The sequence below is a fragment of the Erinaceus europaeus genome, chromosome 2 (genome assembly GCF_950295315.1).
Source record: "Erinaceus europaeus chromosome 2, mEriEur2.1, whole genome shotgun sequence".
Taxonomy (NCBI): domain Eukaryota; kingdom Metazoa; phylum Chordata; class Mammalia; order Eulipotyphla; family Erinaceidae; genus Erinaceus; species Erinaceus europaeus.
In genome coordinates this window covers 65,268,537-65,289,160 of record NC_080163.1, presented here as the reverse complement: position 1 = coordinate 65,289,160, position 20,624 = coordinate 65,268,537, and the positions used below count along the sequence as shown (strand labels likewise).

General features: G+C 43.6%; 1 protein-coding gene across 10 annotated transcripts in view; it reads left to right on the top strand.

Annotated features, from left to right (window-relative positions):
• Positions 1–20,624, top strand: part of TACC1 (transforming acidic coiled-coil containing protein 1) — a 171,619-nt gene that overhangs the window by 76,920 nt on the left and 74,075 nt on the right. For 3 of the 10 annotated variants that reach the window (XM_060182402.1, XM_060182374.1, XM_060182388.1), the window contains exon 2: positions 17,319–17,422. The exons of 2 other annotated variants lie outside the window; for them this stretch is intronic. Coding sequence is in view for 7 of the 8 variants with exons in the window: in XM_060182374.1 (XP_060038357.1) it covers positions 17,319–17,422 (104 nt within the window). In the remaining variant the exon portion in view is untranslated. Of the gene's footprint in view, positions 1–15,492; positions 16,182–17,318; positions 17,423–20,624 lie in introns of those variants that run through there. 5 more of the 10 variants (XM_060182365.1, XM_007516721.3, XM_016185396.2 and 2 more) reach the window with 5 other exon arrangements.

Here is a 20,624-nt window from a genome sequence, read left to right as displayed (position 1 = left end):
GATACAGTTGATAAAGCATAGAACTCTTAAACATGAGGTCCTGAGTTTGAGCTCCAGCATCACATTTTCCAGAATGATGCTGTGGTTCTCTCTTTCATCTTAATATAATGTTGGGAAGAAGAGGAAGATGGGGAGGGAGAGATTAATGCTAGTAAGCAAACACTTAATTCTGCATATAATTTTAATAAGGTCAGAATCTTCTAAAAACCTTTCCAGCTAAACATAAATCAGAAATCCATGATCTAGAAGTTGCAAACATAGCTACCATGACCTATTTTTTCATTTTAAAAAAATATTTCTATTTATTATTTATTGGATAGAGACAGAGAAATTGAGGGAAGGAGACAGAGAGGGAGAGACCTACAGCTGTGTTTTACAGTGCTTGAAACTTCCCCTCGAATAAGGACTTGAACCTGGATCCTTGTGCATTGTGACATGTGTGCTCAACCAGGTGTGCCACCACAGGGCCCGTTTTAGTTTGTTTGTTTTGGTTTTGGCTTGCTTTATTTTAGTTTTGATCACCACTGGAATTTCACTACTCCAAACTGGCTTTTTCAGATAGAAACAGAAAGATACCACACAGAACCATAGCTTCTTTTAGTAGAGGCCAGGCTCAAAATTGGGTTAGCATGGCCTATTTAAAGAAAATATTATTTTTATTTTATTGGATAGAGACTGAGAGAAATCAAGAGAGAAAAGGGAGAGAGTGTGAGGGGGCAGAGGTAGATAGCATGGTTATACATAGAGACTTACATGCCTGAGGCTCTTAAGTCTCAGGCTCAATCCACCACCACCCCCACACCCCACACCATAAGCTATAGTTGACCAGTGCTCTGGTAAAAAAAAAAAAAAGAAGAAAGAGAAAGAAAGGAAGGAAAGAAGGAAGGAAGGAAGAAAAGAAAGAAAGAAAGAAAGAAAGAAAGAAAGAAAGAAAGAAAGAAAGAAAGAAAGGAAAAAGAAAGAAAGAGCTGGGCTAGCTTCTTTCCGGGCGTGTACTCTCTGGGTTGGAGAGAACTCGGCCGGAGCCATCCTGGGCTGCTTGCTACTCAGTGGCGCAGGAGATAGATGACTCAGGAACCAAACACATGGTGCGAGGTAATGCAAAAGGATCTGTTGATCAGAGAGCCAATGCTTTTATAGGATAGAAGCCAAAGTGGCAAGTCAGAAATGGAAATGGCTAGGCAAGGGGGAAGAGAAAGGCAAAAGCACGCTGGGAAGGTGGAAGCTTCCTTAGCAACTGTTTCGAAGGTTTTAACTGGTGGGATTAATGTTACCCTGCAGGCAGGGTGGGTCTTGAGGTAGAAAGAAGATAGATCAATGGGATGGGTGGGGATCTTTCAGGCAAAACAAAGATTACATAAATAGGCCATAGTATCAACAATGCAGGATGGGGGGGGGGGGGGGCTGGCTTAATGCCAGACAAGAAAGAAAAGAAAGAAAGAAAGAAAGAAAGAAAGAAAGAAAGAAAGAAAGAAAGAAAGAAAAGGAAAAAGAGAAAGAGAAAGAAAGAAGAGAGAGAGAGAAAGAAAGAGGACAACAATTTTGATCCACACTCCCAATGGAGAAGTGATAGGAAGAAGAGGATAAGAGAGCTCTGGGTCCATGCTCCCAGAGGGATAGAGAATGGGAAAGCTACTGGGGAGGGGGTGGGATATGGAGATTGGGCGGTGGGAATTGTGTGGAGTTGTAGCCCTCCTACCCTATGGTTTTGTTAATTAATCCTTTCTTAAAAAAAAAAATAAAAAATAAAAAAAATAAAAAATTAAAAAATTAAAAAAAAATAAAAAAAAGAGAGAGAGCTCTGAACGCCAGCTCTATCAGGACCCAGAGAGAGGAGAAAAGGGGAGAGGTATTTGGATGTAGTAATAGGGTTATGTGTGACTTGTAGGGGAAGAAAAGACTGGACCTGGAAGACAAAGGGGGCAATTATGTATAAATGTAGACAGATAATTGTAGAGGTGATAGTTAACCCATCCCTGCAACCTTAGGAGAACTGTGGTGGCTTGCAGTGGGGAGACTGGGGATTCAGAACTCTGGTGGCAAGAATGGTGTGGAATTATACCCCTGTTGACATGTAATTTTGTGAATCACTAAAAAAAGTTTAAAATGTGCTAGGGGAAGATACCTCACAACTGAGATACCTCAACACTGTCTCACTACTTGTGAAGATTCCACCCTGCTGGTGGGACCTGGAGATTTGAACCCAATTTTTTTTACTCTTTTTTAAAAATTATTATTTTTGCTTTTATTTCCCTTTTGTTGCCCTTGTTTTATTGTTGTTGTAGTTATTATTGTTGTTATTGATATCCTCATTATTGGATAGGACAGAGAGAAATGAAGAGAGGAGGGGAAGACAAGGAGGAGAGAAAGATAGACACCTGCAGACCTGCTTCAGTGCCTGTGAAGTGACTCCCCTGCAGATGGGGAGCCGGGGGCTCGAACTAGAATCCTTATGCTGCTCCTTGCGCTTTGCGCCACGTGCACTTTTCTTATGTAGCCAAATCGGCAATGTTTATTTTTGTGTGTGATTTTATTAATTACTTCTAAATTTGGACAGTCATCTTTCTGACAGAGCTTTGACAGATTCTGTTGCTTCTAGATTGTTTTCTCCCTATGTCTTGATTTTTATTATTTAGTCATCTAATCCATCTGGAATTTATCATGGTATAGGATTTAATCTGATTTTTTCCCCCTGTTGCCAACAAACTATTCTCTTAGTATTTGATAAAGAATATTTCTTCTCCCATTGTATTCCCAAATCTTTATCATATAATAAATCTCTATGTTTTTCTATTCTTCATACCTTTTTTTTAAAGATTTATTTTATTACATATGAGAGTTTCACATGTGATAAAGAGGCAGTGGGGAGAGTGAGAAAAGTCAGAGCAGTGCTGGGGACCAAACTGGGAACCTCAGACATCTACCAGTTGAACCATCTCCCTAATCTTACTTAATGTACAATTTCAGCGCTCCTGGGCTGACTTTTAGTCTTTCAGATGTATTATTTGGGAGAGCCCTCTTTTTTTTTTTAAACTTTTTTTTTTTTTTTTTAAGATTTTATTCATTCATTAATGAGAAAGATAGGAGGAGAGAAAGAACCAGCCATCACGGGAGTTGGGCGGTAGCACAGTGGGTTAAGCACATGTGGCGCAAAGCGCAGCGACTGGCTTAAGGATCCCGGTTTGAGCCCCCAGCTCCCCACCTGCAGGGGAGTCCCTTCATAGGCGGTGAAGGAGGTTTGCAGGTGTCTATTTTTCTCTCCCCCTCTTTGTCTTCTCCTCCTTTCTCCATTTCTCTCTGTCCTATCCAACAATGATGACATCAAGAACAACAATAATAACTACAACAATATAACAACAAGGGCAACAAAAGGGAAAATAAATATAAAAAAAAACTTTAAAAAAAAAAAAGAACTGGACATCACTCTGGTACATTCACTGCCGGGGATTGAACTCAGGACCTACTGCTTGAGAATCCAGTGCTTTATCCACTGCACCACATCCCAGACCACTTTTTTTTTTTTTAAATATAAATGTTTTTCTTTTTTCTTTCTTTATTCATTTTTTAACCAGAGCACTGTTCAGCTCTGGCTTATAGTGGTGCTGGGGATTGAACCTGGCACTTTGGAGCCTCAGGCATGAGAGGCTGTTTGCATAACCATTATGCTATCTACCCTCTGCCCTTTTTTTTTGAGGGGGGGGTTGCATAGAAGAGGGAATGTAATGGAGGCATGAGGAAGAATATTCTTTTATTTGATTTTTCTGAACTCTTTCAGTTTATTGATTTGTTTTATGTTTAAAGCTTTATTTATGTATCATTGAGAGAGACAGGGGGAGAGAAACAAAGCACATTAGTTTGGTACATGTGCTGCTGGGGATTAAACTCAGGACCTCATACATGAGAGTTCAATATTTTGTTCACTGCGCCACCTCCAGTCTACCATTAATATATTTTTGTGCTTTGTACTGTGTGCACTTAACCCGGTGTGCTACGGCCGGCCCCTATTGATATATTTTTATAAGAGAGTGAGAGAGAGAGAGAGAGAGAGAGAGAACCACAGTACTGTGCTAGAGATCGAAACAGTCTTCTTCTATGTGCTCTACTGCTGAGTCACCTCCCCAGCCCTTTAAGTCTCTTTATGTATTTATATTTGTGTTCAGAAAATTTACTAGGAAAAGAATTAAGCTAAGGGGTGGTGAGTAGATAGCATAATGGTTATGCAAACAGACTCTCATGCCTGAGGCTCCAGAGTCTCAGGTTCAATACCCTGTCAGGTTGCATAGCAGGGGAAAGAAGAGATCAGGAACTTGTGGTGGAGCAGGAACGCAATGCAGTGCCTTTATTGATCAGAGACAACACCTTTTTATCTTTTGAAATGGAAGTGGCAGGTCGGAAAAGGAAATGGCTAGGAGAAGGGGTGGAGAAAAGAAAAGGGCACGATGGTGGAAAGCTTCCATAGCAGCTGTTGGCGAAGGTTCTAACCAATAGGATAAACCAATACCCTGCAGGCAGGGCAGGTCTCAGGCAAAACAATGATTATGTAAATAGACCACAGCATCAAGCAATGCAGCATGGAGCAGGGGGGAGCTGGCGTATGCCCCCCCCCATCAGCCAGAGCTGAGCAGTGCTCTGGTAAAAAAAAAAAAATTCCAAGAATTAAACTAAATTTATTTAGGAACTAGTACAACCTTCTCCCCAAGAGTAGGTAGGGCAACTAAAAAGGAGCAAAGGAAAAAAAAATGCCCTTCAGTCAGTCTCTCTCTCTCTCTCTTAACTTGCCTCTAGGGTCATCGCTGGGGCTCAGTGCCAACACTACAAATCACTGTTCCAAGTGGACATTTTTCCTTCTGTTTTTTTCTTTTTACCAGATCACTGCTTAGTCCTGGCTTATGGTGGTGTGGTGGATCTAATTTTTATCAGCTATGATAAGAGAGAAATTGAGGGGAGTTGGGCGGTAGTGCAGCAGGTTAAGGGCACGTGGCGCAAAGTGCAAGGACCTGTGTAAGGATCCGGGTTGGAGCCCCTGACTCCCCACCTGTAGGGGAGTCGCTTCACAGGTGGTGAAGCAGGTCTGCAGGTGTCTGTCTTTCTCTCCCCCTCTCTGTCTTCCCCTCCTCTCTCCATTCCTCTCTGTCCTGTCCAACAACTAAAACAACAAGGGCAACAAAAGGGAATAAATAAATAAAATAAATATTAAAAAGGGGAAATAAATAAATATTTAAAAAACAAGAGAGAAATTGAGAGAGGACAGGTAGATGGGGGGGGGAGAGAAAGACACCTGCAGACCTGCTTCACCAGTTGTGAAGTGGATCCCGTGCAGGTGGGGGGGGACCCTCAAGCCCAAGTCCTTATGCTTGGTAATATGTGCACTTAACCAGATGTGTCACCACCCCCCCTTCAGTCTCTCTCTAACTCTTAGTATTAGATTCTACCTTCTCCCTAAGTAGATTAATGAAATCCAGCAGATCTCTCACATTTGGAGTAAAGCATATTATTTGACATTTAAATTCATAAATAGCTGAGGGTTTCTGGTGCTGTTTTATTTTCTCTGAGGCTTTATGTATAAACTCTAACTTAGAGGGGCAGGGGTAGATAGCATAATGGTTATACAAAAAGACTCTCATACCTGAGGCTCCAAAGTCTCGGGTTCAATCCCCTGCACCACCATAAACCAGAGCTGAACAGTGCTCTGGTAAAATAAAATAACTAGTACCTAAAGAAAAAAAATGATAAACTCTAACTTAGAGGACCATATTTATTTATTTTTAATGCCTAATCTGCTAAAAAGGACTCTGAATTTAACAGAACATAATGAAATGTGCTCAATCAGTAAGTTATTTTAGAAGATCCAGTTCTTGTTTAACCGGCTCTGTGATTACAGTAATGTTGTATAGCAGGAAAAACCAAGCATATCTCGTAGAGGAGAAGCTATTTCTAAATTTAGAGATAGCTCACTGCTTTAAGGGAATCATTTGTCTTTCTTTGGGGCTTGTTTACTTTTGCCTCTGGGCTTGTGGTCTTGGTAAGAATTAGGGATAATGTTGGGTTATTTCCCTTAAAATGAACAGATTGACTCATTTTTGTTTATATCTTTTGTACTCAACAACCCCTCCCCATACACACACACACACACACACACACACACACACACACACTCCTTTCTCCTCTCCCTTTTTAAATGAAAACACTGCTCCTCTCTGCTTTCTGGTAATGTGGGGTGAGGGTGGGAATAGGGGTAGAGAGGTATTAGACCTGGGGCCTTACAGCAAGAAAGTCATCTTTCATAATAATTGTGTGGTATTCTTGCTCTCTTCCCATCCCTCAATACCGACTTCTTGAGTACTCCTGCAATGCAGGATGAGAGCTGAAATAAATTTACTTATACTGTCACTAAAAATGTGGTGACATTGTCTCCTGGGGTTGAGAGACAACCTCATGAAGCTGGCTCCTAATTGACACTAATATATAGCATAGACGTCATAAAATATTCTTTTTTTTTTCCACTTTGCTAAAAGCTGACACAATGCGACTCGGCCAAATAGCAGTTCTGCTGTAGGTCAAATCATGACTTAAGTTCAATGACATACTTTCTGGGAAGTCAAAGTTTCCTTTTGTGATACAGGACAAAATAGATCAAAAGATGATGGATCTGACAAGTGTTGGTTGCTAGAGTAAGGCCTGGGCAAGGGTCTTTGAGCAGATCTTAGAGTGGGAGCTCAACCAGATCTTTAAATGGACACAGCAAGACCCCTATTAACCTTCCTGGAACTCTGAAAGAATATTAACTATGAGTATATATCCAGCTTTTCCCTTAACAAATTAGAAAGAGGGTTGGCAAAAGAGCTCACTAGGATAGTGCTGCTGCTTTGCCATGTGCAAAATCCGATTCAAGCCTTGCCTCACCACAAGAAAATAGCTTTCTGTTGGATTCTTTAAGTTTTTCTATGTATACTATCATATCATCTGCAAATAGTGAGAGTTTGACTTTTTCCCTTCCAATCTGTATTCCTTTGATTATACTCCCAGAGGGATAAAGAACAGGAAAGTAATCAGGGGAGGTGATGGGATATGGAGTTATGGTGATGGAAATTGTGTGGAATTGTACCTCTCATATCCTATGGTCTTGTCAGAGTTTCCATTTATTTATTTATTTCTTTACCAGAGCACTGCTCAGCTCTGGCTTATGGTGGTACAGGGAATTGAATCTGGGACTTTATGGAGCCTCAGGCTTGAGAGTCTGTTTACATAACCATTATGCTATCGTCCCCTACTGCAGAGTTTCCATTTTATAAATAAAAATTATTTTTTTAAAGAGATGGATAAAACAGTTTAAAAAATAAGTGCATGGGGGGGTCGGGCTGTAGAGCGGTGGGTTAAGCGTGAGCCCCCGGCTCCCCACCTGCAGGGGAGTCGCTTCACAGGCGGTGAAACAGGTCTGCAGGTGTCTGTCTTTTTCCCCTTCTCTGTCTTCCCCTTCTCTCTCCATTTCTCTCTGTCCTATCCAACAATGAACAACATCAACAATAACAATAATAACCACAACAAGGGCAACAAAAGGGGGAAAAATGGCCTCCAGGAGCAGTGGGTTCATGGTGCAGGCATTGAGCCCCAGCAATAACCCTGGAGGCAAAGAAAAAATAAGTGCATAGTCCATTCCTGGGCAGATGACCTCACCGATGCTTCCTGAAACCTCACCTCTTTCTCTCTCTCTCTCTCTTTTTAATTTCTTTATTGGAGAATTAATGTTTTACATTCAACAGTAAATACAACAGTTTGTACATGCATAACATTTCCCAGTTTTCCATATAACAATACAACCCCCACTAGGTTCTCTGTCATTCCTCTTGGATCTGTATTCTCCTCACCCACCCATCCCAGAGTCTTTTACTTTGGTGCAATACGCCAATTCCAGTTCAAGTTCTACTTGTGTTTTCTTTTCTGATCTTGTTTTTCAACTTCTGCCTGACAGTGAGATCATCCCATACTCATCCTTCTGTTTCTGATTTATTTCACTTAACATGAATTTTTCCAGGTCCATCCAAGATCGGCTGAAAACGGTGAAGTCACCATTTTTTATAGCTGAGTAGTATTCCAGTGTGTGTGTGTGTGTGTGTGTGTGTGTGTGTGTGTGTGTGTGTGTATCACAACTTGCTCAGCCACTCATCTGTTGTTGGACACCTGGGTTGCTTCTAGGTTTTGGCTATTACAAATTGTGCTGCCAAGAACATATGTGTACACAGATCTTTTTGGATGGGTGTGTTGGGTTCCTTAGGATATATCCCCAGGAGAGAAATTGCAGGATCATAGGGTAGGTCCATCTCTAGCCTACTGAGAGTTCTTTAGACTGTTCTCCACAGAGGTTGGACCAATTTACATTCCCACCAGCAGTGTAGGAGGGTTCCCTTGACCCCACAACCTCTCCAGCATTTGCTGCTGTTACCTTTTCCGATGTATGACATTCTCTCAGGAGTGAAGTGGTATCTCATTGTTGTCTTTATTTGCATTTCTCTGACAATCAGAGACTTGTAGCACTTTTTCATGTGTTTCTCGGCCTTTTGGATCTCTTCTGTGGTGAATATTCTGTCCATGTCCTCCCCCCATTTTTGGATGGGGTTATTTGTTGTCTTGTTTTTGAGGTTTGCAAGTTCTTTATATATTCTGGTTATTAGCCTCTTGTCTGATGTATGGCATGTAAAGATCTTCTCCCATTTTGTCTCTTGGGGTCTCTTGGTTTGGGTAGTAGTTTCTTTAGCTGTGCAGAAGCTTTTTAATTTTATGTAATCCCGTAGATTTATGCTTGTCTTAGTCTTTGTAATTGGATTCGTTTCATTGAAGATGTCTTTGAAATTTATGTGGAAGAGTTTTGCCAATATTTTCCTCTAAGTATCTGAAATTTTGTGGTCTAACATCCAAGTCCTTGATCCACTTGTAATTTACTTTTGTATTTGGTGAAATACAGTGATTCAGTTTCATTCTTCTGAATGTTTCAACCCATTGTTTCCAACACCATTTGTTGAAGAGACTCTGCTTTCCCCATTTAATAGTCTTTCTTCTTCTAGCGTTTGCCCTTCTTCCGTAGCCAGTCAACAGCATCAGGTTGAGCCTGATGTAAAGTTTCGAGACCTCCTTTGAATCTGGAGAGGTGGCAGTCGTTGACTATGTGGGTCATAGTCTGTCTGGAGCCGCAGGGGCAGTTTGGGTAGTCTCTGGCTCCCCAGCGATGGAACATAGCGGCGCACCGGCCATGGCCTGTTCGATAGCGATTGAGGAGGGCCCAATCATGACGTGCTAGGTCAAAGCCGGGTTGACGTTTGTCACATGTGCCAGTGATGGTCTGGTTGTCTCTCTTTTTCTCATAAATAAATAAGTAAATAAGTAAATAAATAAATTCTCTTACAATTATCTCTATTTATTAAAAATGTTTACAAGGTTTTGGGCAGTAGCACACTCAATTGAGTGCACATGTTACAGGGACCTGGGTTCAAGTCTTCAGTCCCCACAGTCCAGAGAGAGAGATATAGTGAGAAAAAAATACAGAGAGAGCGAGAGACCAAGACCAGAGCACTGCTCAGCTCTGGCTTATGGTGGTGTAGGGGACTGAACTTGGGATTTCGGAGCCTCAAGCATGACAGTCTCTTCATAACCATTATGCTATCTACCCCCACCCTACTGTATCTCTCTTTCATTAAAATATAAACACACGTGGTCCGGGAAGTGGCGTAGTGGATAAAGCATTGGACTCTCAGGCATGAGGTCCCCAGTTCAATATCCGGCAGCACATGTACCAGAGTGATGTCTGGTTCTTTCTCTCTCTCTACTCCTATCTTTCTCATAAAAAAAATAAATAATTTTTTTTAAAAAAGATATAAACACATACAAGAATATAAAATCAAATAAAATATAATTAAAAAAAGATCTGTGGGGGGCCAGATAGTGGCACATTTGGCTGATTGTACATGTTACAGTGCACGAGGACCTAGTTTCAAACCTCTGGTCCCCACGTCTGGGGGTAGGGGAAGCTTCACAAGTAGTAAAACAGTGCTGTAGGCGTCTCTCTGTCTTTCACCTTCTCTATCTGGCTCTCACCTCTCAATTTCTCTTTATCTCTATCCAATAAATAAGTAAAATATTAAAAAAAAATCAAAATCGCCTTTTAAAATTTGTGTGAGGGCAGGTGTAAATAGCATAATGGTTATGCAAAGAGTCTCATGCCTGAGGCTCCAAAGTCCCAGGTTCAATCCCCTGCACCACCACATAAGCTAGAGCTGAGCAGTGCTCTGGTCTCTGTCTCTCTCATGTCTTTCTCTGTATCATTAAAATAAATCAAATTAAATATGTCTTAAAAATAAGAGAAAGAAAGGTGGTCCCAGGGGCTGGGTAGTGGCACACCTGGTTGAGCATACATATTACAATGTACACAGACCTGGGTTCAAGTCCTCAGTTCCCACTTTTAAGGGAATAGCTTTGCAAGTGGTGAAGCAGTGTTGTAGGTGTCTCTCTGTCTCTCTTCCTCTGTACCATCCCCTTCCCTCTTGATTTCTGGCTCTCTCTGTCCAATAAATAAATAAAGATAATAAAAAAATCTGAAAACAAAAAATGGGGGGGGGGAAAGGTGGTCTGGGAGGTGGCACAGTGGATAAAGCATTAGACTCTCAAGAATGAGTTACTGAATTCAGTCCCTGGCAGTGATTGTCTGGTTCTTTCTCTCTTCTCCTATATTTCTCATAAATAATAAAATCTTAAAAAAGAAAGAAAGAAAGTTTATCTAGTGAACAGACTAGTTTTCAAAAAAGCATTTGCAGAGAATTGGAGACGCTGTGTTAAGGTCCCACTGAGGTCCCTAAAACTTAGGGACATCTCCTTGACATCACATGTACCAGATGTGCCAGAGTGATTTTCTGGTTCCTTTTCTCTTTCTCTCTCTCTTCTTCTATTGTCTCTCTTGCTAATAAATAAGTCTTAAAAAGAGATGGGGGGGGGGAGAACTTGACTTCCTCAGGAGTCAAACTCATGTCTCTTTGTAAACTAAAATATTCCATTTTTGTACATTTACTGAAGACCTGCTATGCATGTGGCCCCAATTCTTGAGGAAGCCACAGTGAATCATAGAATGGGACTGGAATGTGGACAAATTCATTACATAGTGTAGGGTGACCATGGGTTCTGAGACATCCTAGTTTTTATGTCTGCTGAGCTAGTATATATAATTTTTACTTTATGTTATTTTCAGTCTTTTTAAAATTATTACTATTATTTTATTTTTTAATCGGAGCACTGCTCAGCTCTGGCTTATGGTGGTGGTGGGGGGTTGAACCTGGGACTTTGGAGCCTCAAGCATGACAGTCTGTTTGCATAACCATTATGCTATCTACCTCCACCCCTTTATGCTGTTTTTCTAGATAGAAACAGGCAGGAAGGTAGAGAGTGTGAAAGAAACCACTGCACTGAAGCTTCTGTCAATGCAGTGGCTGCTGGGCTCAAACCTGGGTTGTACACATAGCAAAGCAATACCCTATCCAAGTGAGCTATTTCCTCAGCCCACATGCTTCAGTACTAACAGCCATTTATTGTTGTTGTTGTTACTGTCATCTCTGAGCTGACTATTTCAAATAGAGACAGGGGCTAGGGAGACAGCATAATTTGTTATGCAAAGACTTTCAGGCCTGAGGAACAAAAGGTCCCTGGTTCAATCTCTAAACCACCATAAACCAGAGCTGAGTAGTGCTCTGATAAAAAAGAGACATAGGAGGTTGGGTGGTAGTAGCACAGTGGGTTAAACGTAGGTGGCGCAAAGCTCAAGGACTGGCAAAAAGATCCTGGTTCGGTTCAAGCCCTCCTTCGGCTCCCCACCTGCAGGGGAGTCACTTCACAAGCAGTGAAGGAGGTCTGCAGGTGTCTATCTTTCTCTCCCCATCTTCCCTTCCTCTCCCCATTTCTCTCTGTCCTATCCAACAACAATGACATCAGTAATAATAATAACTACAACAAGGGCAACAAACAGGGAGTAAAAATATTTTTAAAAAATTTAAAAAGAGACATAGGTCGGGTGGTAGCGTAGCAGGTTAGATGCATATGGTGCAAAGCTCAAGGAACGGCGCAGGGGTCCTGGTTTGAGCTCCGGCTCCCCACCTGCAGGGGGGTCGCTTCACAGGTGGTGAAGCAGGTCTGCAGGTGTCTATCTTTTTCTTCCAGTCTTCCCCTCCTCTCTCCATTTCTTTCTGTCCTATCCAACAACAACAACAACATCAATAACAACAATTAAAAAAAAAACACGGGCAACAAAAAGGGGAGAAAAAAGAGATAGAGGTAGAGAAAAAGAAGGCCATTAAGTGGTCTGGGAGGTGGCGTAGTGGATGAAGTGTTGGACCCTCATGCATGAGGTTTGATCCCCGGCAGCACATGTACAAAAGTCATGTCTGGTTCTCTCTCTCCTCCTATCTTTCTCATGAATAAATAAAATATTAAATAAATAAATAAATAAACAAACAAACAAATAAACAGAAGCCATAACACCAAGGCTTCCTTTAATGGTATGGGGCTGGGCTCAAACCTGGGTCCTGTACATATCAAAGCAGTGTACTGTTTATTATAAGTGAGCTATTTTGCTGGCCTGAAGAGTGATAAAGTCACTATGAATATCAGGGTATAGAGATATGTAGAAAGGAGGGAGAAAAGCCCATTTCATAGAGTAGACTCTTGAGCTGGGTGAAGGAGATTTAGACAGTCAAGATATCAGAGCCTGAGGTGGGGGTAGAGAGAGAGGAATGTGTAAAATGCTGCCTGCCAAAGGGAGATTGCTCTGGAAGCAGTAATTAGTTGATTCAAGGTAGTCATTGTTTCCCAAATTTATCCTGTGGAGGGAAAAAAAAAAAAAAATCCCTAGGACACTTAGCAAAAACAGCGGCCTTCTAGATCCTACAGGCAGTTTGGATTTGAGGGTTGTTTTTCCTTTGTTTTATTTTATTTGGGAGTGTTTTTTTTATTATTATTATTATTTGCTTTTTGTTGTTAGAAGCAGCAGTGCAAATGAACTCAGAACCCAGTGGGCTTCCCTCCTGGGCCTGGCTTTCATGTATCATTTAGACTGAGTATGGGGTAGTGACCAGGGATATAGTACTATTGGTAACACAAGATACTGTCATGCCAGGAACACCACAAGTCCCAGGTTCAGTTGTCAGCACCACTATCAGTCAAAGGTGAGCAGTGCTCTCTGGTGTAAAAAGAAAGAAAGAAAGAAAGAAAGAAAGAAAGAAAGAAAGAAAGAAAGAAAGAAAGAAAGAAAGAAAGGAAGGAAGATAGGAAGGAAGAAAGGAAGCAAGCACACAGGCAGGAAAGACAGCATGATTGTTATGCAAAAGACTTTCATGTTTATGGGTTGGGTGGTGGTGCACCTGGTTAAGTGCACGTGTTACAATGCACAAGGACCACTTCCCCCCTCACCCTAGTCTCTACTTGCAGGGGGAAAGCTTTGCAAGTGGTGAAGCAGTGTTGCAGATGTCTATCTCTCTCGTTCTCTATCAGTTTCTGGCTGCCTCTATCCAATAAATAAAGATAATTTGAAAAAAAAAAAAGACTTTCATTCTTGAGGCTCTGAAGTCCCAGGTTAAGTTACTCCCCCCCCCACGCACACAAGTTAGAGCTGAGCATTGTTTTAGTCACTGGATTTTTCTCTCTCATTAAGGTAAATTAAGAGAAAAAGAAAAATGGAGTGTGGGATTATCTCAGTCACAATGGGGTTGCAGAGTGAAAATACTGAAGCACTACTCAGGAAAAAAAGTAAACAGGACCTAATACATGCAGATTAGTGATTAATTTGTGGTGGCTTTACTGGAAGAGCACAGGACCTAAGTGAATGACACCCCAAGCTGGATACCCAGCACCACATATGCTGATTCTTGTTCTCTGATTAGTAATTAAATATTTTTTTAAGTTTTATTTATTTATTCATGAGAAATGATAGGAGAGAAATAAAGAATCAGGCATCACTTTGGGTACATGTTCTGCCGGGGACTGAACTTGTGACCTCATGCTTGAGAGTCCAAAGCCTTATCCATTGCCCCACCTCCCAGACCACAAGTAATTAAATATTTAAGTATTACTTAAATAAATATTATTTCCAAGTACCCAAACACCTATGTCAGTCAGTTCCAGGAACCCCAAGTATCATGAAGTTTTACATGGGGAAGCTTAAAACAAAAACAAACAGCAGGACAGTATTACAGCATATATTTCACATGAACCTGAAAAACAAAACAAAACAAAAAACAGCCTCTGCTTATATCACATCTTTGTAGTTTCCACAACACTCATGACAGTTGTATTTCTCTCTGGGAAGGAGTTGGATGAATCCTATTCATGGCCTGACACCCGCCGTCCCCTCCCCCCTTCAGTGCAAACCCCAGGCCCTTCTATTAGGCTAAGACGTCCTGCTATGCCTTTATCTTGAATTATTGTGGCTTTATTTTCGTTATCACATGAGTGAGACAACTGTGATTCATCAACAATATATGTCAACTACTCTTAGGGGAAGATGTTTCTTTAAGTTTCAACATGACTTAACTCCCAAATCGGTGCTGCTCTCTCTGTGGCAACTTGCTGTCACCTTACAGATTCACAGCAATCTGGGAAATCACAGTAGTACCTGTGCAAGCAAGAACAGCATTCAGCCAGGTGTTTTAAGCACTTGGAAGAAGGTGCATTGGTGATTCCAAAAGAAGAGATCTCTAAACAGAATCCTTAAATGGGAAATTCTGAGTTTCCCTCTGCCTTTCAAACATGACAGACAGAGGGTTTTTACTGGGAAGGTTACTTTCACCAAGCCTAGTTGGCATATTTCCGAGACAGCAGCCTCAGAAGTCAAAGACTAAGAAGTTATAAAAGAGTACTATAGGAAGATAGCATAATGTATACGCAAAGAGACTTCCATGCCAGAAGGACCAAAAGTCCCAGGTTCAATCCCCAGCACCACCGTAAACCAGAGCTGAGCAGTGCTCTGAGGGAAAAAAAAGTTATAGAAGAAAGCTTAAGAGGACCATAGCATCCTTTACCCAAGACCTCGCCTGTGGGCATATAAGTTCAGCTCCCTGGCTACTCCTGCAGAGTTGTTGAGGACTTATTACCAAAAGCTGGGGGCTGCAAGTGAACAGGCTGACATCTTCCACGCTGTCAGTATCCAGGATGGAAAAAAACAGCAGCTTCCAGTTTTTTTTTTTTTTTTTTAATGGGGGGGGGGAAGGGGATGGTTCATTTTCCATGCGGCTCAAGCTCACCATCGCCATTCAGTCACAGAAACAAGATGGGAAGAAGGAAAACCCAGCATTGCCGGCGTCCGAAAACGGACCTGCGGTGCCACTGACGTGGACTGAGCAATCGGTGAAGGCCGCGGGGGGGGAGCGGGGTGGGGGGAGAAGGTGCTGAGCCCGCGGCCGGAGGAGCAGCCGGGAAGCCCCCTGAGCCGGCGTCCAGGCGAGACCAGCAAGACGCCGCGGCGTGGGGGGATCCGGTGGGCGCGCCGGCGGACTTCAAAGGCCCCGGGGCCTCCGCGGCCCCCGCCCGCGCGCGCGAGTAGTACGGTCCGAGGGGGCGGCTCCTGGGGCGCGGCAGCGGCGGCTGCAGCTGCTGCGCGCCCGCCGGCGGGGAGGCGGGATCCGGGGATCCTTGAAGCCGGAGATCCGCCAGAGACTCCGCCGCCGGGCGCCGCGGGGCCGGCACCCTGAGGCGGTTCCAGGAGAGGGGAAGACATCTCCCCGGCTGGAGTCGCCCGGCACTGGGACTAGAGGGGGCGGTGGGGGCGCTGCCTGAGCGGTTCGCGGAAGGAGGACGACGACGACGAGGAGGAAGCGGCGCGGCGCTGCCCGGCGGCCGAGAGGAAGCGCCGCAGCCGGGCCCCCGACGGCGCGCGTCTAACCACATCCGCGACCTCCGCTGCAAACGCTGCCTGTCACCGCTTCCCTCCATTTTGGAAGGGAAAAAGGCTCTCCCCTTCCCCTCCTCTTAGGAGCCGGAGGCGGAGGTGGAGGGATGGCGTTCAGCCCGTGGCAGATCCTGTCCCCGGTGCAGTGGGCCAAGTGGACGTGGTCCGCCGTGCGCGGCGGGGGCGCCGGAGGGGACGAGGCCGGAGGGGCCGAGGGCGACCCAGAGGAGGAGGATTCGCAAGCCGAGACCAAATCGTTGAGTTTCAGGCAAGTACACGCATCCCTGACGAGAAGCGAAACGTGCTGCCACCCACCCGTCCACCCATCAGTCCGTCCGTCTGTCCATCCATCCATCCATCCATCCATCCATCCATGCATCCATCCGTGCACCCGCACCCCATCCTGTGTGTGTGCGTGTGTCTGCGCGCGTGTCAGCGGTCGCCCGCCCGAGGGATCATTTTCGTGGCGGAGCTGCATCCTTGCTTGTCACCGGGTCCCGGGTCCGCTCTGCAGTGGCAAGTTTCAGGCTCATCTTTCTGAATCCAACCCAGAATCTGCAGTGTTTCCGCATCCGTGCTTGCCTTGGACATTTTCTCCTAAGCTTCGATCTCCGGCCGTCCCTGCACACACACACACACACACACACACACACACACACAATCAATCTCTTTCTCTGTGTGTTTGTCTGTCTCCCCCCCCCCCCCCCCACCATGCGGTGAATCACACCGGGCGGGATTCAGTGCCTTCCCCGGGCAGTGGGAGGGTGGGAAGAAGTCGTTCCCAGACCCTCCTGGGACCCCCCTCTATGTGTGTCTTCCCCACCCCACCCCCCAAAAAAAGTGTAGCCTTGGTAAAGGTCGAGTGATGACAGACCCCTGGCAGCTGGTGAGAGATGGTGGTCTTTGCTGAGCTGTCACCCCCGTGTGATTGCAGAAGGCAGATGACAGCATTCTTACCCTTGGGCCCCAGCGAGTTCCTAACAGGTAGAGAGGCCTGGCAAAGGGAATAAAAGACATCATGGTGAAAATCGGTGTGATTATATGTTGTTATTATTGTTGTTATTAATTTCCATTGTTAAGTTTTAAGTCTCTGGTGAGCAAAGGAGCCTGCTGGGAGTCGCTTCCTCCTCATCCTTCTCCTCCTTGGTGGTGTTAGGAAGAAATATAACATCAGATGTGTAAATGGTGCCAGTGAAAGGCTCTGGAGGATGGAGACTTCAGGGAGACAGGATGGCAGGCAGAAGCTGCCGCTAGTAGCTCTTACAGAGGCATTTCTGTACTGAGTGTCCGTGGGTTATAAATTTCGTCAAAGATGCTGCATTTTAACCTTTGTATATACTTAGATTATAAAGGTTGCTGGAAATACCATTGAAAGTGGTAATTCCTCATTTTTCCCCCATGGCAGCTCGGATTCTGAAGGTAATTTTGAGACCCCTGAAGCTGAGACTCCAATCAGATCACCTCTCAAGAAGTCACTAGGATTGACAGGATCTGGGCCCAAAACTCAAGGTAAAGAAAGTCTTTCTCATTTTCTGCCTCTTTTTTTTAAAAATATATGTATATATTTACTTCCCTTTTGTTGCCCTTGTTTTATTGTTGTTATTGATGTCGTTGTTGGATAGGACAGAGAGAAATGGAGAGAGGAGGGGAAGAGAAAGACACCTGCAGACATGCTTCACTGCCTGTGAGGGGACTCCCCTGCTGGTGGGGATCCGGGAACCAGAACCCAACTGGGAACCTTCTGCCAGGTCCTTGCACTTTGCACCACCTATGCTTAACCCGCTGAGCTACTGCCAACTCCTGCCTCTTTTGTTTTTAAGTTTTGAAGATGTAATCAAGGGAGGGAAGGAATTCATTGCCATTTAAAAAGGGAGGTAAGGAGATAGCAAAAAACTTTTATGCCTCAGGCTCCTATGTTCCAGGTTTAGTTCCTGGTACCTGCGTTAAAAAGTGGGGTTGTTATTTTACTGAGAACAAGCTGTTTTAAAACTCAGTAGCTTATTTGTGTAGTGGTCAGAGGCTTTCTTTCCCAAGTAGTTTGCACTTGTGCACTAGTAATTGACCCCTACCCTCAAACATTTCTACTGGGACCTTTCTCTCAGCCTCCAAATACAAAAGATAGTATGTTGGGCAGGGGTAGATAGCATAATGGTTATGCAAAGAGACTCTCATGCCTGAGGCTTTGAAGTCCCAGGTCCCAGGTTCAGCTCTCCTGCACCACCATAAGCTAGAGCTGAGCAGTGCTCTGGTTAAAAAAAATGTATATATATATATATATATATATATATATGTTCAGATTTTTTTTTTTTTCACTCAGCACTGGTTTTTGGTGGTTTCTGATGGTACGGTATATTTAGATTTGCTTGTCTTATTTCATTATTTTTGACCAGAGCACTGCTCAACTCTGCTTTATATTGGTGTAGAAGATTGAATCTAAGATTTTGGCAAGCCTCAGGTGGGAAAGTCTTTTTGCATAACCATTATGCTATCTCCCCTACTGTATGTTTAGAATTAGCTTCACAAATTTTTCATTTCATCACTTCCTACAGGGAGGTGAATAGAGACAAAATAATAGGTAGAATTTGAGTTTTCTTTCGTTCTTTCTTTTTTTTTTTTTTTGTTTTCCTTCAGATTATGAGGAATCTGAAGAGACTTCCCAGATTGTTTACCTCTTCCACACAGGGACTGTGGTGATCCCCTTAGACTACCTTAAAACTTGGCAGCCCCATAGAGCCCAACCTTGAACCTGCACCTTCATTTGCAGATTATGTTATTCCACTTAGTTAGTAGAAAACCCTTTTTGTCGCATAGCCAGTATTGAGTAAAATTTCAGCTGTCCTGATGAAATTCTTTTAGCCAGTCAGTAAGTCAAATGCACTGTATTCACCACTGAAAAGGGGTTGCTCTCACCAAACCAACATTATGGAGGGAGATGGGTCTTTTCAAGGTAAAACAAATACTTATCTGTCAATCCGTGTTATTATGGAGAAATATAAAGCTGGGGAAGAAGGAATAGAGTGCTTTGGGACAGGGAATAGGGGGTGCTGAAGGGTTATAACAGCATCTTGAAGGAAGATTATAGGAACAAAGCTTGCATTTTCCTGGGGTTGGGGGGGGAGCCCCTCCAGTAGAGGGAGTGGCATCTGCAAAGATCTGAGATAGGACCAGCCTGTGACATTGTGAGGCCCTGTGATGGAAGAGTGGCAGCATGATGAGGCCACTGTGACCCAGATGAGGGAACTAGGCGGGAAGCTGTGACTCAAGTCAGCTAGGTAGAGGGAAACCTGGAACATATTGTGATGATGGTTTGATTTTCCTCTTAGTGGCGTAGGCAGCCATTGGAAGATGTGCTGGCTTCTCAGGGTTGCCTTAAAGTGCTACAAACCAGGCGGGTTACAACAATTATTCTCTCCCCGTTCTGGAGATTAGAAATCTGAAATCAAGGTATCAGCAGGCCACATCCGCTTCAAAGGTTCTGGGAAAGAATCCTCTCTGTCGTCTTCTTCTTCTTCTCCTCCTCCTCCTCCTCCTCCTCCTCCTCCTCCTTCTTCTTCTTTAATATTTATTTATTTTCCCCTTTTGTTGCCTTTTTTAAATTATTGCTTCTGTGGTTATTGTTGTTATTGATGTCGTTGTTGGATAGGACAGAGAAATGGAGAGAGGAAGGGAAGACGGGAGAGAAAGAGAGACAACTGCAGACCTGCTTCACCGCCTGTGAAGCGACTCCCCTGAAGGTGGGGAACCAGGTCCTTGAGCTTTGCACCACATGAGAATCTGTTTGTATAACCATTATACTACCTACCCTTGCCCTCTCCCATTTTTTCCTATGGTCCTGCCTTCATTTTCTGTTACTACTTTACTACTTCCAAGTGTCTTTTTTTTCTCTTCTCTCTCAGATAAGAGAAACAGTGCCTGGCTTCCTTTGGTGTTTTCCAAATTCAGTTCCCTTTCATTGATGAATAAAAACAAGATTATTGATGACAAACACTTCAGGTCCTGATGAAATAGGGATACAGAGCCCTCTGGTTTATTTCCCCTATTCATTTACTTTGAGAGACACAATTCAACCCCCAACAGAAAATTTTTTTTAAAAATATTTATTTATTTACTTATTCCCTTTTGTTGCCCTTGTTTTATTGTTGTAGTTATTATTGTTGTCGTCGTTCTTGGGTAGGGCAGAGAGAAATGGAGAGAGGAAGGGAAGATATAGGGGGAGAGAAAGATAGACACTTGCAGACCTGCTTCACCTCCTGTGAAGTGACTCCCCTGCAGGGGAGGAAGGGGGGCTGGCTGGAACCCAGATCCTTATGCCAGTCCTTGTGCTTTGCTCCAAGTGTGCTTAACCCACTGTGCTGCTGCCCGACTCTCCAACAGAAGATTTTGAGCTTAAAGTTATACTTTGACTTTCCTTTTAAAAATATTTATTTGTTTATTCATGTATTTAATGAAAGAGAGACCAGAACATCATTCTGCCTCATGCAGTGGCCAGGGATCAGACTGGGGTCCTCATGCATACAAGGGATATTCTCCTGAGCTCACTTGTCCTCTCCCCTCCCCTCCCTTCACTTCCCCTCCCTTTTCTTTATTTCCTTTTAGGCAGAGACAGTATGGGAACAGAAAAGCTTCTGTGCTGCAGAACTGACTTGTGTGACACACTGCTTTATGGTACCCTGACAGAATTTGTCACTTGCTCCTCATGACTTCCCTTTTC